The sequence below is a fragment of the Mytilus edulis genome, chromosome 13 (assembly GCF_963676685.1).
Source record: "Mytilus edulis chromosome 13, xbMytEdul2.2, whole genome shotgun sequence".
Classification (NCBI taxonomy): Eukaryota; Metazoa; Mollusca; class Bivalvia; order Mytilida; family Mytilidae; genus Mytilus; species Mytilus edulis.
The window spans coordinates 39,245,621-39,263,662 of record NC_092356.1 but is presented as its reverse complement, the minus strand read 5'-3'; the positions used below and the strand labels follow the sequence as shown (position 1 = coordinate 39,263,662).

Here is an 18,042-nt window from a genome sequence, read left to right as displayed (position 1 = left end):
CTTTATATTTTAGAATGTGGAAGACCTGGGTGCTTCATACTTTGTATATAGATGCTTCATGTTACGAAGTTTCCGTCAGTTACATGTCCAATGTCCTTGACCTCATCTTCATGGTTGTAAAATATCTTCATGAGTAAATAAAAGGCAAAAGTAGTTCAACCTTTGTTCATTTGTCATTTACAATTTAATGAACAAAACAAGTCAAAACTGAGAGGGTATTTCAAATTGTTAAAAGAAAAGAACGATACAGGTCGACAGGGTTAGCATTTAAAAAAAATACATGTATGCATTGTTTACCTCAATAAATCATGAACTTTTTATATATCATACCGTCCTCGTAAGCCTCCATTGGTCTTCCGCTTGCATCTTCGAGTCTTCTCTCTGTCGTTTTAGCCTTTCCCCATGAAGGATTCTGTAAGTTATTACATGATCCATCTAATGTTCTATATTTGGTCCTCGGACAAGTCTGTTCTGTGATTTAAATAAAAATGTATATAACGTTTAAAGGTTGGACCCATTTCAAAAGAGTGAAAGTATTATCACAGAAATACTGAACTTCAAGTAAAATAAAAAAAGGAAAGTCCCATATCCGATGGCAATATCAAAGTTTCAAACACAACAAACGAATGGATAACAACTGTCATATTCCTGACTTAGGTACAGGCATTTTCTTGTGTGGAAAACGGTGGATTGAACCTTGTTTTATAGCAAGCTAAACCTCTCACTTGTATGACAGTCGTATTCCTCCACATTCACAACGCTGTCTTAACATAACAGACGCAATAAGTAAAATACAGTCATATTTTAAAATACATTATGAGGTTTAAGAATCTAAAATTATAAACATGAACAGTTAAATTTTCTGTTTAAGATTTAAAGGATCTAACAATCAAATTTTTGTGGAATACATGCTTTGGAAATTTTACTTCAAAAATGCTATAAAATTGTGAACACAATGCCACAAAATAAAACATAAATTGAGTAAACCACAATTAATATATATATGTAATATTAAACGTTGATATCATTTTTTCAGATCCATTAAAATAATCGAAAACATCTTTTTAACTGTCTTTAAAAGCATTATCGAAGTGGATCATAGACCAAATGAGAAAAAAGCAAATGTATTCGTTAATAATTCCATTGTGGTCACCAATATATTTAATATCATTAACCGTTTGATAGAAATCCCTTATTTCATATTATGATTTTAAACTAATTAACAGAACAAATGAAACTGAAATTGTCGACGTAGGCTGACACAAGTATCGAATATGTCTCAGTATTTTTACAAAATGACATCGTTTTTTGAGTATTTTTGATTAAGTACTAATTAAGTCACAATGTTGCTCCCATAGACTCAATGTAAAAAAAAAATCCTTACAGACCTACCCTATTTTTTCAGCAAGTGACAATAAACACACATATATATTTTTTTGGCCTAAATAGTTTTGATAGTGATACACAGAATGAGGTTAATTGTGTATCTATTTTCTAGATACATATATATTACAGCCATTTGTAGACTGTGTAGAGAAAAACTATTTCGAAATAACAGTATTGAGCATGTTGAGGAGGTATGTCTTTTCATATACATGTATAAATATGATTCTCTGTTCACATGTATACTCAATAGTCAATAGTGAGTTTATTGTTATGTCATGTATGTATGGGATCCATATTGTAACCACATGTCAAACTGCATATGTACTTATAGGTAGCTTTACTATGACAAGAATACGAAGGTCTTTCTATTCAAAAATAACATTAAATTTCCAATTTGGTCTTCATATTCACTTATAGCTTTTGCACATTTTATTTGGTAAACTAGTTTCACCATTAAGCTTTAGTTAAAACCTAAAAGGTTTTAATTTATCTAATTTACATGTACACTTAGGGCCAATAGGGGTTAAGCCATGCATTCATGCATGCATGATTGAGGGAAATTTGAGGGTAAATTTCTAAATCATTTGTGTATTAAACATACCTCAACTGAACCCTAACCACTTCATATATTACTAAACCCTCTAAGATAGGTTGGTTTTTGCTTCAATATTGTCATGTGTATTCTACAATTCATAATTGTTCCATTTTCAATTAGTACCTTGTTAAAAATATTCTTTTTTTCTTTTCTTTTAATTTAAGAAAACAATATTGAGACAAATACAAAAAACAAGATTGCAGAAGCTAAAATACCACCATTAAAAAGAAAGAGGGTAGGTATAACTATATGCAAAATAGTATCATTGCATACGCTTTATAAGATGTTTCATAAACTTGACTTTATAAGATATCTTGTAAAAGTATTTTAGATATCTTGTATAATATCAGATTATTACATGGAATTTTTCATATCGCATGTATTATCAGCCCTAGGTTCAATATCAGCACGAGAGCCGCATAGCTCGAGGGCTGATATTGGCCGAGGGCTGATAAAACATGCGATATGAAAAATAACATGCTATGATCTTTTTATCATATGTTTCAACAATGGAGAAAAATAACAGATTAATATATTGATCTTTTTACGTGGTTCTAAAATAGCAGTTCAAAGAGTGAAATATTAAGGGGCGTCAGACCCCAAATAATGTACATTCGATATGACATCTTTCTATCATATGCCTCAACAATGAATAAAACAGCCAAGTATGATATATTTTAATAAGGACGATATTTTTTTTTAGCAATATACATAATAAACACTATTTGGAAAAGTCTACATTTTTAAAGTAACTTTCTTAATTTTGTTTAAAAATGCATTTATGTTATCATTTGATCATTTTTTTTTCCATTTTATACAATATACTATCGACTATCCAAATACTTGTTTTGTACCCTACTTTGTACTGTTTTTCACGGAAAACATACCATTGAGGTGTATTTTCCGGAATTTGCCGAGTATTACCGGAATGCCATGCGATACCGTTACAGAAAGGCATGTGATAAAAGTCGAAGCATGTGATTAACTTTTTTGATATCACTATCAGTCCGCTAAGCACCAATTCGAAAAAAAATGGAATGTACGTAAATGTAATGCTATTATCATCATACTCATATGGTAACAATCATATGTTATTAAAAGAGGGACGAAAGATACCAAAGGGACAGTCAAACTCATAAATCTAAAACAAACTGACAACGCCATGGCTAAAAATGAAAAAGACAAACAGAAAAGCAATAGTACACATGACACAACATAGAAAACTAAAGAATAAACAACACAAACCCACCAAAAACTAGGGGTGATCACAAATCCGGTAAATAGTCTAATTCGGTAGTTAAGTATATGATAATAATATATGTTATATCTTTCATGAGATATCTTATAAAGAAGTTTATTCAGATATCTCATAAACTTTGGAAGATATAAGATTTTCAAGATATCCAATTAGGAGCTAACTGTATTGAACTTGCAGATTTGAAGCCATCAATCATGGATTTGATGGTCGCAAACTGAGTTTACTAGCTGCACTTAAGCGGAGCCAGTAAACGGATATTCGCGACCATCAGACCATAGATTGATGGCTCAAAATCTTCAGATTGATATATACCCTGAAAATTACGACGTTATCCAATGAAATTTGACGTACGTACGGATGTTGTATTAGAATGAATGTTATAAGACATCTGATATAATTTATAAGATATCTTATAAAACAATTTTATAAGATCTTTTATTGTCTCCCACCGGAGGGGACATAGAAATACCGGTGTCCATGCGTCCGTCCGTCTATACAAAATCAGTTTCTGGACCGTTACTTTTGAACACCTTCATATAATTTACACAGTTGCATGTTTATTAGGTAAGGAAGATCCGTATTGATTTTAATGTTTGTATGTCAAAGGTCAAGGTCAAAGATACTAAATGATGTTGAATATTCAGCTGAAATCGGTTTCTGGACTGTGACTTTTGAACACCTTCATATTATTTCTTCAAACTTACACAGTTGAGTGTTTTAAGGTAAGGAAGATCCCTATTGATTTTGATGTTTCTAGTCATTCAAAGTTCAAGGTCACAAGTACTTTATGAAAATATTATTTGTTAGCACCGGTTGGAGACCCCGGAGCCTCCTCTTGTTTAGTTTATAAGATATCTTATTTATTTTATAAGATATCTCATAAATTAGATATAAGATATTTCATTAACTTTATTTGATATCTTATTTTTTTATTTAGACATAGGAGCCCTATAGTAATCAGCTTTCCGTCTGTCCGTCACAAACAGTTTTCACAAAATAAATCCAAAAGGCTATCACAAATCAATGTGAAAGTTTGATGGCTACCTATCAAAAAGCAGGGATATGAGTAGTGAGCAATGACTCACAGCACATCTTTTATATATTGTGTCTATCAGAATTCATTTAGTATCCAATCTTTTGTAGGCACTTGATAAAGTACCAGGGAAACGTTACAGAGTGAAGGTTGTTGTTAACACAATCCTTTATTTAGATGTAACCAAGAATGAAGAAACAATCACCAATATTACATTTTTTGCAGATTTGAGAGCAGTCATGTGAGGATGTGGCAGACATACAATATTGGTGAAGGTATTACATTTATATTTAACATAAAGAAAAAAAACAGATTACAAATAACCTATAGTTTTAAACATAACACAACCACTGAAAATACAGGGTCTGGCTTGTACATATTGTACGCAGGTGGGTACAAGAAGTCTATAAGTACTCAATCCTCCTCCTAAATCCTGGTTTAGTGGTTAAAAGTATATACAGACAATCAAAAGCAATACCAATACTAAATGCAATAAGCTCAGCACTGCATCTTAAAACATATTAAATTAAATCATCCTAATAAAAAGGTTGCAAAGAGCCTATTGATAAAAAGACCAAAAACTCCGAGACTAGAATGAAAATTCATGTAATTTTTATATCATAACGACATAAAAAATCTTTAGAGTTTATGATCTTGAAGTAGGTAATTTTTTTTTAAACTTCCATATTGATCAATTTAACAAACAATATAATGCGTACAGGTTCTTTAATTACAATTTTCATTTCAGGAAAGCTTGTGACTTTAAAATCAACAAAGAATTCTGTGCAGTTAAAAGTACTCAATGACTGGACAGAGATGTCTTTTAATTACCTCATTACTGAAGGTAATTTTATAATTATTTCATGTACAAAACTTAAGAACACTTGTAAGACAATGATCATTATTATGTTTTGTCTTAGCAACCAAGAAAACCAACACAGAGTTTAATAATAAAATTGAGAATGGAAATGGGGAATGTGCCAAAGAGACAACAACCCGATCATAGACAAAAACAACAGCAGAAGGTCACCAACAGGTCTTCAATGTAGCGAAAAATTTCCGCACCCGGAGGCGTCCTTCAGCTGGCCCCTAAACAAATATATACTAGTTCAGTGATAATGAACGCCATACTAATTTCCAAAAAAAACTAAAATTGAAATAATACAAGACTAACAAAGGTCAGAGGCTCCTGTCTTGGGACAGGCGCAAAAATGCGGCGGGGTTAAACATGTTTGTGAGATCTCAACCCTCCCCTTATACCTCTAGCCAATGTAGAAAAGTAAACGCATAACAATACGCCAATTAAAATTCAGTCCAAGAATGTCCGAGTCTGATGTCAGAAGATGTAACCAAAGAAAATAAATAAAATGACAATAATACATAAATAACAACAGACTACTAGCAGTTTACTGACACGCCAGCTCCAGACTTCAATTGAACTGACTGAAAGATTATGATTTCATCATATAAACATTGTTATGCATCATTTAAATTTCCTGCTTGTGGGTTCCAGGATTATAGGTAAAGACAGAATCTTATTATAGATAATCAGGCTGTCAAATGTTAAAAGAGAAATTTATACATGTTGAATCGTTGTCCTTTTTATGTCACCTGGCCCACTTTGAGTCCGTCTGGCATAAACTTTTTCAAAAATCTTCTGATACAACCGGGCCAATTGGAACATGTTATTATTCAAATATTGTAATTATCATTCATTTTGCAGGTGATTTTACAACAACTTTTTTGTTTTGTAGTGCCTGCGCCAAAATTTTTTCTTTATTCCAATGTCATTAGAAGTGTTTTTGCTGTCTAAATCGACATACTTTTTTCCGGGTCACGTAGGCTCACGGTATTAAATTTTAAGAAACAATGGCCAACAATCGTTATTTTTCCTTCTTTTTACGTTTTTTGTGCCCTTTTATCCCCCTCACCTCACCCAGTTGCTAAAATTAGTGGTTTTGAAGTTCATCTAAACAAACTTCAAACCTCAGGGAATATTTTAACATAATAAGTAGCTTTCCATAGCAGAATTGGAAAAATGAGAAAGTAGGGGTGTCAAAAACAGGCCTTATCGTACCTTGTCCTTTGAATTTTACTGATTTTTTAGGGAAACAATTCTTATTTTATTGATCCTCTTTTTAGGAACAGAGCAGACTTCAAAACAACAGAAGCAGACATTCTTTTATCCTATGGATGGCAGCATCAAAGAGTTCAAGAACCAGATCAGTCTTGCTCAACACCTCTTTCAATGCAGCTGTGAATATAAGCTAGAGAAAGGCCCATTAAAAGGTCAGGTAAAAGTTCTATATACCAAAAAGCTGTCAAATAATGTACATCATTGTCCTGATATGCAAGCACTCTTACTAGAAAATGCATGTACTACAGACTTGAGTGCCAAAAAAATGTTATGGGCATTGAAAGTGAAAAAGAAAAAGATTTTCTTTAGCATCAATCAGAAAGAATTCATGACGGATTATTTTATTTATCTTGAAAGGATGCAAGAAGCAGCCATATTGGATTCAACGACATTATATTTTCCCAATAAAAAGGCGAAATAGAAAAAAACGCCTACCTTAAACTACTTTTTAATAGCTAATATCCAAATTTGAAGCTTAAACAAAGCCCCAAAACATACTATGCTAAAGTTTTACACTGGAAGTATTCATACGAAGTCATGATGCTGCTATGAAGTTTATGTGCCAAAGAAGTCAACAACATTTTGTGGAATTTTTATTTAAGCAACTATATGTCCAAATAAAAAACCCAGAAACAATATCTTTATTGACTATTGCATTAGAATGGATATAATTGTAATTTATTTTAAGGTTTAGGGACGTAAATCTAGATTTTACTGTTGCAAATATTCGTTTACCTAGCCCTGCTATATGTCACTAGGTAAACTCAATTTGCGACAGTAATATCTACGTTTTATGTCCGAAAAGGTTAGAATACAATACAGTTATCTCCTAAATTACCTACACATGATTGCACCAATATGAGTTTAATGTTAATCACATTGCTTTATAAATAGCAAACTTTGTTGATCTGTATCAGTAAAAAACTAATATGCACAAACAGTTCTTTCTTCCCTTTGTATTCAATTACAAAATTAAATCTTTAAAAATGTAAGGATACATACTTAATTTGAGAAAGAACAAAAAAATGTAAAATTTTCGAAATTCGGTTACTATAGCAACCATTTTTATTAAATTTTATTAAACAAAACTATTTTTCTGGACTGAAAAATTGAACTGATTAATTTTGTTAAGTTGTTAGACATTTAATTCCATCTTTGTATTGTTTAAATATGGAAATTACTTGGATCATTATTGAGAAATTATGTAGAAAAATTCAATTTACAGAATTTTAAAATCTTGTGATTATCATTCATGAAAAATATTTTTTGCACTTATTTGCCCATTGATTTTATTTTATATTCCGGAAGACCTATATTGATTCTTTCTAAATATACCTAACATTTTACTAGGAGACGCTGCATTTAATAAAAAATAAATCACTTGAATATCCTTTATTTACGCATTTTTCACTGAATTCCAAATTTGATATTTTAACATATATTTACTAGTTGGTAGCAAAATAACTGAAAATGGTAAAAGTAAAACATAAGTGCATTTCAAATAGCATAAAGGTCAGTTATATCATATTATTCAGAAAAAAAAGGATATGTTACACATAAATCAGAACTAAACAGTGCAAAATGTCGTTTTTTCACTTTTTTAAGAGTTAAAATATGACCTTTTATTGCTAAAATAAACCTATGTGGTTTCCATGGCAACCGGAATATTCCGGAACAATTTCTTGCCTGTTATTGCCTTTAGGTATGGTACTGGCTATAATATAAAAGTTTCATCAAAATCTGAGACAATTTGTGCCAGAACCTATTAAAATTTCTTTGGTGGTTACAGAGAATCGCTCTATATATCTTAGAACACATATCTACAACTACAACCATTATTGCCTGAATTAAAAAGCCTTAGAAGATCTGCTATAAATAAAGTCAATTTGATGGACTTGATGTTATCAAGAAAAAGGTATGTGAAGTAATCAAATATTTTCAATATTACTGTTGATATATACATATGTAAAGAGTGAAGTTTTTTTCGTTTTTAAATTTGGTTATTTTTCAAATAAATTGAAACTCTATTCCAAAATTTACGACAAATTGAATCTATATGTCTTTCCAAATTGTTTTTTTCTTGTTATCTCATTGGCAATCGTACCACACTTCCTTGTTTTCATAATGATATTGGATAAGAAGACATAAAATCATTAACAGTAAACAATAGCATCTCAATGTGACAAAAGCCGTCACAATAACAGAACAATTACTTGTCTAATTCACCCATTTTTTTTTTATTTTGTGACAAAACACTTGTGTTAGTAACACATAGTTGCATCACACATGGAATATATACAGTGTACCAATAACGATTACTTCTGAACATAACTTCTTACTCTAAAGTAAAATATTTGAAGAGGTAGACATTGTTTGACCTTCCCAGACCATGCTTAGTTTTCTTCCATGACAGAATATGGACCACATACGGGTTTGTTCTCGCCGATAAGTAATTCCAATCTCCTTGATATATTGAGCAATCAAGTATTTGCATAAACAAGTTTAGGAGTAAATTCAGTAAATAAATATACGTCATCAGGGACCGCCCAATTGGGGGAGAGCTTTCTGTATAAAACTGAAGTCATGTGCTCTTCTGGTTGCTAGATAATGTTTGAAATAAATATTTTTTGATAGATGGATCAGCACTAGAGTAAAAAATAAAATAAAAAAAGAATGCTGAATGTACTAATTTTTTTACTACAGAATTGAAAAGTAATGGGGGTCGGTAAAGGAATTAAGTGCGAATCTACAGTGTTTGTAAACAAGGTCATTAAAGATAGGGCTACCTTTGTACTTTCATGAATGAAATATGAAAGATTCTAATTTCTAAAGGTAAATCAGGTATACATTTAATTCCAGACATAGATTAGCATTAAAGTCAATTTTAGATTTTTTACTGAATTTAGCCCTTGAGCTCATCACAGTTAAACCATAAACTACTACTGCAGATTCATTATTATTCGTTGGCTACACATTTTCGTGGATGTCGTTGGTACAGACGAACCACGAAACTAGATATTCAATTACAAATTTCACATTGGCTTGTATACACACTTTGGCAAAACCACGAGATTTAATATCCACGAACATGTAAGCTTTCCTTAATCCACGAAAATTTATACCCACGAAAAAAAAAATCCACAGTAATTGTTCTCATTTGATTTTAAAAGACCTTTTTAGTGCAAAAAAAGGTTCTTACCCGGCTCGTTATGTTGTTATAGATCGGAAACTGTACAAATTAACAACCCCTACCTATATACAATTTAAATTGTCAGGTTAAGGCCGATCCAGCAATTGTGTGGTATTGTTTGTTTTGTTGTTTTAAGCCGGTTAATTCCGATCCATTCTGGTTTAAAATTTTAGTTTTGTAATCATTTGGTTACATTTTTGCAAATACGTTAAACCGGAGGTTTGATTTTAAAATCTGAACACCGCCTCTCAAAATTATATAAAGAAGAAAAAACAACTGATGACTGCTTTATTACTATATAAAGATAATTATAAGGAAATATTTAACTTACTACGCCAACCACCATGAGATGAATCCACGTTATCTACGATGATCTGAAAACAGATAAAAAAAATAATCTATGATATATTATACATAATATTGTAGCATTGGTAAATAGAGCGTTCGACCTACTTTCTTTTGATAGCTCATGATGGTCGATTGTAAATTCTGTCTTTGTTTGCAAAGAGGCAAATTCAAATGATACTTGGAATCAATCTCTATTGTTTTATACTTTGATTGAGTGAATTTTACATAATTTATTAACTGAAATACATCATAAAATCTTTTTAATCATTGCTTTAATGTGTCTTTCACCTCTCTTTTACATTCAAGACGCGCTAACATATGAAAAATATGTCTCCAATTGGATATAATCTTCAAAAAATGAAATCAATCGGGTTAAAATAAGGATCATGTGTCGATGCTTTGATACCATAATAAAATTTCAGATTGAAATACTAGTCAACGTATACTTCAAGGATAGGGTTTTATTTTGTTTCTCTCATAGGATTCATGTCTGCCTATAAGAAGAATCTCTACAAACAAATAAATGTAATTATGGATTGTTAAACAGTTACTATATATATGTGTGTGTGTCATAGATGACCATGAATATGTACAATCTGTCGTAGCAAATATCCTATAATTCGTTCATCTTCAGTAACAAACCACCGAATTTGAATTTCAAACTGTTTTCAATTGCCTAGAGTACTACAACGGGTGCTACAACTGGCACAATTAGTGAAACACAATCAAACTAGTTGATCTTTGATCCACATTATATAAACCTTTTTTTTTTTTAAATCTTAAGAATAAATCACAAAATCTGAATGAAGACTTTTTTTACAGTCAAAGCAGGGAAGTTGGACGCTAATTGTTGACATTATTCCATGTTCATTAAGAACTAGAGAAAATCCTTACCATTAAAGATATAATAAAGGTGATGAACGCCATGATCTCCATTTCTCCTCAGTACTTAACACACCAATCTTGATATAATACCAAATCTCAATTATATACTAGTATGATAATTCGTCAGTCTCATATACTAAACCTGGACAAAAAGAACGACTATTTGATGTTAATCATCCAATACTAGAGGTCTTTCAAGGTGACTGACTACAATATATCGAGAGGAAAATCCGATTAACATGTTTAACAAAATGATACACTGAAATGTTTTCAGCCTGAAAGAAATAATATAAAGACTTAGAAAAAATGCATTGTTTTTCCGATAGAAGTAGAAATGTTATTACGCTATTTATACATTACATCATTCGTTGTGATCTTACAACTAACCTTACACTCACCTACGCTTTTATCCCTCCGCCAATTACCTTCTTATTCCAACACGTGGAACTAATATATTGATAAATATAAATTATGACATTATATTTATGTCTGAGGTTAAAAAAAATATGGAAACGATACTAAAGGGATATGCAAACTTAAAAGTCGATAATAAGCTGGCAATGCAAATAAAAAGTACCAAAATTCCACAAAAAAAAAACAATCATCAGTACCCGAAAAAACAAAAAAACAATAATATTTAGATAGAGTAACAATTTTCCCATACAAACGATTATTTCGGTGCTCAAGAATGGTTAGTAGATCTTACTCCACATGCGACACCCGTTGTGATAATTCCTATGAGCACACTGATAACTTATAACAAGCGATCTCTCTAATTTTAGGGAAATTTCTTTTATAATGTAGAACAAAAACAAAATCTAGATTTCTCAAAACTCTGTCCTTCAAGTCTGTAGAAAAAAAGTTTTTATTTCAAGCGAAAGAGAGAGCTACATTTCGGGTTCAACATAGAAAATTAGTTCCTTAATCGTTTAACCTTTTTAAAAATATATTTGACAGATACTAGCGAATTCGAAACCATGATATCTGATGAGCTGACCGACATAGATATATATTATGGATATAAAAAAGTATAGTGCGAATAGGTGAACAGATATGTAATTCTTTCAACGGGATTTTATTGATATCGGTGTAACTGGATGATCATTTGTTGCATCGTCATATCTAAGTCACTTTTGTCGGCGATAACTGAGAAATTCTTAATTTATTAAGCGCATACACACTGATAACATAATAAACTCATTTACCTCTACATGTATCTAATATACAACATTGCAAGCGGAAATGTCTTGGTATTTGGTGACATGTTTATTAAACAAAATAGATATAATGTTAAGATAACTATGCGTTAATAAGTTGCTTGTTGATCTTTTTCCAGTACATTTTACAATAATAAATGAACTACCAAGAATTTCCTTCACTCCCTTATTAAAAATACGAAAACCATAGATTTGTGTGAATAATATAGATGAACCTTGTAGGTAAATGAATCACTTTTAATAGTAGGAGATGTTCGCTTTATCTAATAACCCTCGATTATTAGCACGCTTGCTAGGTTATGTATCTATAGAAATAACATACCTCTTTAAAGAACAAGTATGTTAACAGAGAATATGTGCACAGTTTCGATATGTTTCAGTAGCGCTTTATTAACTTTAATCATAGGGAAGGTAATGAGACTGATTCAGCGATTTTAAGATTGTCCGTGTTCTATAAAACAAATTGTACATCTTCGTAAAACTGTAGGAGGAGAAATGTTCTTTTCTATTTTATAATGCTATGATTCTACTGTAAAAAGTAAAATAACAAAAATACCGAAATTCGACGATGAAAATTTAAAACGAAACGTTCCTAGTCAAATAGCAAAATCGAAAGCTCAATCACATCAAAAGAATGGATAACAACTGTCATATTCCTTACTTGGTACAGGCCTTTTCTTATGTAGGAATAAACCAAAGACCAAACCTGGTTAATAGCTAACTAAACCTCTTACTTGCATGACCGTCGCATAAAATTCATTTGTATTGACAACGATGCGTGTACAGAACAAAAAGTCAAAATAGGTGAAAATGTCAAAAACTAAACATACTGTTTTTCGTATTTGTCTACTAGTACTGAAGTATACAATGTAAAATAGTTTTTGCTTATCTATCATTCTTTTTATTTTAATGACTTTAAAAAAAAATATGTTAGTTCATATTCATATATTTGATTGACTGATTTGTGTTAAACGCTACTTTCAAAACAATTGATCTATTCCATGGCAGTCAGTTTTTTATTGGTGGAGTGACCGGGGAGAACCACCGACCTTCGGTAGGAAAACCAACAATTCTATTCATTTGAAATTAGAATCGATGCACTTCTCTGTGCGGTATTTGAACTCACAACCACAGTGATGACAGGCAAGTGATACAGTTGTTCCACTACTTACACAACTCGGCCACCAATCACCCTTTAGATGTTTAGAAACCAAGAAAGGATCAACTGTTTTGATAATAGTATTTACTTATCAAATAAATAGAATAAAGAATGTATGAGTACTATTAAAAGTGACATCACAGTGTAAGCCTTGGTAAAACAAAATCAGTTCGTAATGATAACGACCGACTTCTAAAACGTTTAAATCAAAGTAAACAGACGATAGATATTCAAACTCAGATGACAAAAATAAACTGAAGACCTAATGTTATTGATACAAAAAATAGAGTGAAACAGACCATTAAAAGTATTATCTGACATTCTAAGCCTGAATGTGTCAAATCATCTAGTTATTATGTTAAAAAGAAGATAGATAAGTTGTTGGACTATTTTAATTTTATACTGATGTGATGACAACCTCTGAATTCCCGAATTATACACTGTTTGTTATTTAACTGCAAAATCGCCTCTAATACATTGAGCATTATCTTGACAATGCGTTTCTTCATAAGAAATACAAAAAATAAAAAAAGGCTCGAAGATGAATAGATTTTACCACTGCCTTCTTTGATTTTTACACTCTAAAAATTGAAGATTCTTTTTGTCTTTATGTTCACTCTTCATCAAACATCCATACGATTCAAAATCACATTTCCGCAAGTGAAGTCTTTCGAATTCGTAAGAGGCAAATGCACGCATTTAAAGTTAAATTTAATGATTATGTAAGCGCCTACATTTTTTTTAATTGTTTGTGATTTTTTTTTCTATTTAAGCATTTCTCTCTAAAAATGTTTATTTTAAATATATATTCCCAAATAAACCTTCAAACAGAGTTGACTTTCTTTCTTGACGACCATTATTGCTCTTGTAAATTAATGTCTTGAACTTTGAAGGATTCACCGCTTGATCTTGATTAAAAATGAAAATAGGGCATTTTATTGAATTGTACGGATTTTTTTTGGATTTCTTTTATTTATCCTAGGTTAATTATTCATATCACTGTAGATGCACTACTATTATCTCTACATTTGACATGCGTCATGCATTAACAGATTTAAACGTTGAGTCATAAATAAAATATTTTTTACGATGTTTTATACAAAAAAGGAAGCAGAAATGATAGGTTACTAAGACGACATTTTGGACAAACAAAATACTTGTTATATAGATAGTTTTGTCATGTCATATTTACAGCCACAGTCAGTGTAGCGAAATTGTGCTTCCCCACGACATGTCTACTTAGCCATCGAATGATACATTTAGATAAGGACTGTGCAATATATGCCCAAAAATTATTAATACTTGGACATACAACACACTATATCCTATTAAAAATAAACAATCTATATAAAGAGTTTGTACCTTTTGATAAAAATTGTAAAAATTGTTATGTAGAAAAACTGTTAAACCAGGATTTCTCCTTACTTGCATTACAGTGGACATACTGACCATTATACTAAGGCCCAACCTTAATTGCTTTATCGCTACAATCTTTCAAGTTTACTCATCTGACATCTTTTCGTTTGAATAGTACTAATTTTCTAAAAAAAATGCTATTAATTTAACTATTCTTCAATTTATTCGAAAATATTCTTATTTTATAAGCTGCGTCTTGTAATAGTATAGTCATAATAGAAAAAAAAATAGTTATGTGTTGCCAAATAAAATGTTTAGTCTTATCAAACTTGTAGTTACTAAAGCAATAGATTTATAAATTTAACAATAATTTCTAAAGTTTTAAATTTTTTATTTGATAGTTACTATATATTAGTTATTAATCATTTTAAGTCTGATTGTATTATCATAAGCACAGACTCAAGAATTTACTATGCAGTCATTTGAAAAGAATAAAATTCAAAAGCCCTTTTTGGTCTTACATAATTGACCAAAATATGAAGTATAACTTCCATTATTTTGTTTTGTCTTCAAATGGTTTTTAAAGAATTCATATTTAAAAAGAATAGGAATAACGTAATACCAACAAGGAGCTTTATGGAGAACTCATTTCTCAACGTTTAAAAGTAACGTACCTGCTAAACTGAAGTCATCGGGTTTCAGCTCTGGAGTTCACAGTGAAAGCATTTATGTTTGCATACACATATTTGAGATATGGAGTTACAGAATAAACCTTAAAATTAAAATTTGTAGTACTTCTTGTTTCTTAACTTATTTGAACTGCTTAGCTTAGACATTTATATTACGTTAAACTTTTTAAAGTTTTATTAAGTTCGTTTTTTAACTTGATGTCGACATTTTTAATTATAGAATATTAATTTTCAATTGAAAGGGTATGTCATTTGTCAAATAATTTCCAAATTACTAGGAATGTATCGCACAGTATTTATTTCAATTCATCATTCTGTATTTCAGTAAAAATGTCGTTGGGAAGAACAACTGTGCTACACTGACTGTACTTTAGAGTTCCCTGTGAAGACATCTTTTTTCTTTAACACGCATTTGAGTTATATAGGTACTGAATGAAACAAAAGTTGAAAATATCTGGACTTCCCTAATATATACTCGTTTGTTGACTTATTTGAACTACTTAGACATGAAATGGAATAATTAGACACATGATGATCAACTTCACCATACAAGAATTATTATAACTAACAATTTTAAGCAAAACATATCCCCATACAAGACACAGTACTTATAGTTTACATTCATAAAAATGACAGGAACTATATTTATAGACAACCGAAATACAAGCGACCAAACAGGTCATCTTTTTTTTAAATAAGATCATTTCTTCTCTTTTCTATTAGGTCCTTTTATTTCCTCTTCATCTTTTATCAGTTTGAAATAACATCTTAACTGCAAGTTTGAAAATTTACAATTTCCATCAAAAACAAATGTGTTGTAAACGTCAATGAGCTGCATCCTACCGAGACAAAAAGTCAAAAGATTTGTGAAAGTTTGACGTTAAAACAAGATGCGAGTTTATTTAATGAGACAGCATCCTAGCGAAAAAATAACTATATTAAACTCTTCATAGTTAAAGTAAACTTGTCATACAACTTTAGGTCCACACCATTACATATAGAATTTTTATTTTCAAAATGAAAGGGTGTTTTATATGTCGATAATTTTCCAAAATTCTTTGAATGTATCGCACAGTCTCTATTTCAATGCATCATTCTGTAGTTAAAAAGACATTTCGTCGTGAAGCACAACAGTTTCACACTTACTGTTTCTGTAAACTTCCTATGTGCAAAAATGACCAAAAACTAGCCTTAGAGTTAAGTCCCTGCTAAACTGAAGTCTTCATGTTTCATCTTTGGAGTTCCCAGTGAAGACATATTTTTTGGTTTCACACATTTGAGGTATACAGTTACTAAATGAAGAAAAAGTTGAAAATCTCTTGAGCATCTTGACATATACTCGATTGTTAACATATTTCAACTGCTTACATATTTAAATGGCGTCAATAGACACATTGGGAAAAGTCGCATTTTTTAACCTACGATTTTCTATTTCATTTGTTAAATAGACAGTTTTGCCATCCATACAAATCTGACACTGTAATCCAAAATGCCATCTGAAAAATAAAATAATGTTTAAAAAATGATGATAATCTTCCCTATAAAAAAGCTTAACTAATCATTTTAAGCCATTGATGTCCCCCTAAAAGACACAGTACTTATAGTTTACATTAAAAAAAAATAACAGGAACTATATTTATAGACAACCGAAATACAAGCGACCAAACAGGTCATCTTTTTTTTTAAATAAGATCATTTCTTCTCTTTTCTATTAGGTCCTTTTAATACCTCTTCATCTTTTATCAGATATGAAATAACACCTTAACTGCATGTTTGAAAATTTACAAGGTTCATCAAAAACAACTGTGGTGTAAACGTCAATGAGCCGCATCCTACCGACACAAATAACCAAAAGACTTGTGCAAGTTTGACGTTAAAAAGAGATGCGAGTTTCCTTCAATGAGCCAGCATCACAGCGCCGAAATATATGTATGAATGAACTATTCACTTGGCTCATACTACCAATTATTTATTTTTTCCTCTCGATTTTTTGGTTTTTTCCGATAATAAAAATTACAGTTTGCACACTGATGAAAGTGGCATTAAACACTAAAAATCGATAAATCCATCATTGTTTTATTTCAGACGTGTTCGTCACCGATCATTGGTTTGGTAAACATGAATCTATCAACTGGAATTGTTATTTCACTAGAGCAATCTTTTACATCACAAACTTGTTACTTTATCTTTTGCATTATGACTGTAATATTTGCCGCTGGTCATGAAGCAGTTTCAGGGAAACTAATGATTTCTTCAATACCTCGAACAAAAGATACTTTTAAACTCGAAGTATGATGAAAACGTCAATCAACTGTATGTAAAGAAAAAAAAACAGTACATGGAAAATAAGTATAAAGAATTGAAAGGACAAAAAAATGTAGATAGGACCTGTTTTTTAAGGTCTTTTTGTCCATCACAGTTTAAGTGTGGTGACCTTTTGTTTATAAGTCTATACTAAATTAAACTTTTCAAAGTTAAGGTAAACTTGTCATACAACTTTAGGTCCACACCATTAGATATAGAATTTTTAATATCAAAATGAAAGGGTGTTTTATATGTCGAAATTTTTCCAAAACTCTGTGAATGTATCGCACAGTCTCTATTTCAATGCATCATTCTGTAGTTAAGAAGACATGTCGTCGTGAAGCACAACAGTTTCACATTAACTGTTTCTGTAAAGTTCCTATGTGCAAAAATGACCAAAACTAGCCTTAGAGTTAAGTCCCTGCTAAACTGAAGTCTTCATGTTTCAGCTCTGGAGTTCCCAGTGAAGACATATTTTTTGGTTT

General features: G+C 30.9%; 2 protein-coding genes across 2 annotated transcripts in view; one reads left to right on the top strand and one right to left on the bottom strand.

Annotated features, from left to right (window-relative positions):
* The window catches only part of LOC139501484 (chorion peroxidase-like), a 31,944-nt gene extending 20,880 nt beyond the window's left edge, over nt 1-11,064 (bottom strand). Inside the window, exons 1-3 of the mRNA XM_071290572.1 lie at nt 10,842-11,064; nt 9,931-9,973; nt 331-471 (exon numbers count right to left, since the gene is read on the bottom strand). Of these exons, the coding sequence (XP_071146673.1) occupies nt 331-471; nt 9,931-9,973; nt 10,842-10,883 (226 nt within the window). The 5' untranslated portion in view covers nt 10,884-11,064. The remainder of the gene's footprint in view (nt 1-330; nt 472-9,930; nt 9,974-10,841) is intronic.
* LOC139501253 (uncharacterized) overlaps nt 1-18,042 on the top strand; it is a 599,145-nt gene that overhangs the window by 367,152 nt on the left and 213,951 nt on the right. The window lies entirely within an intron of this gene.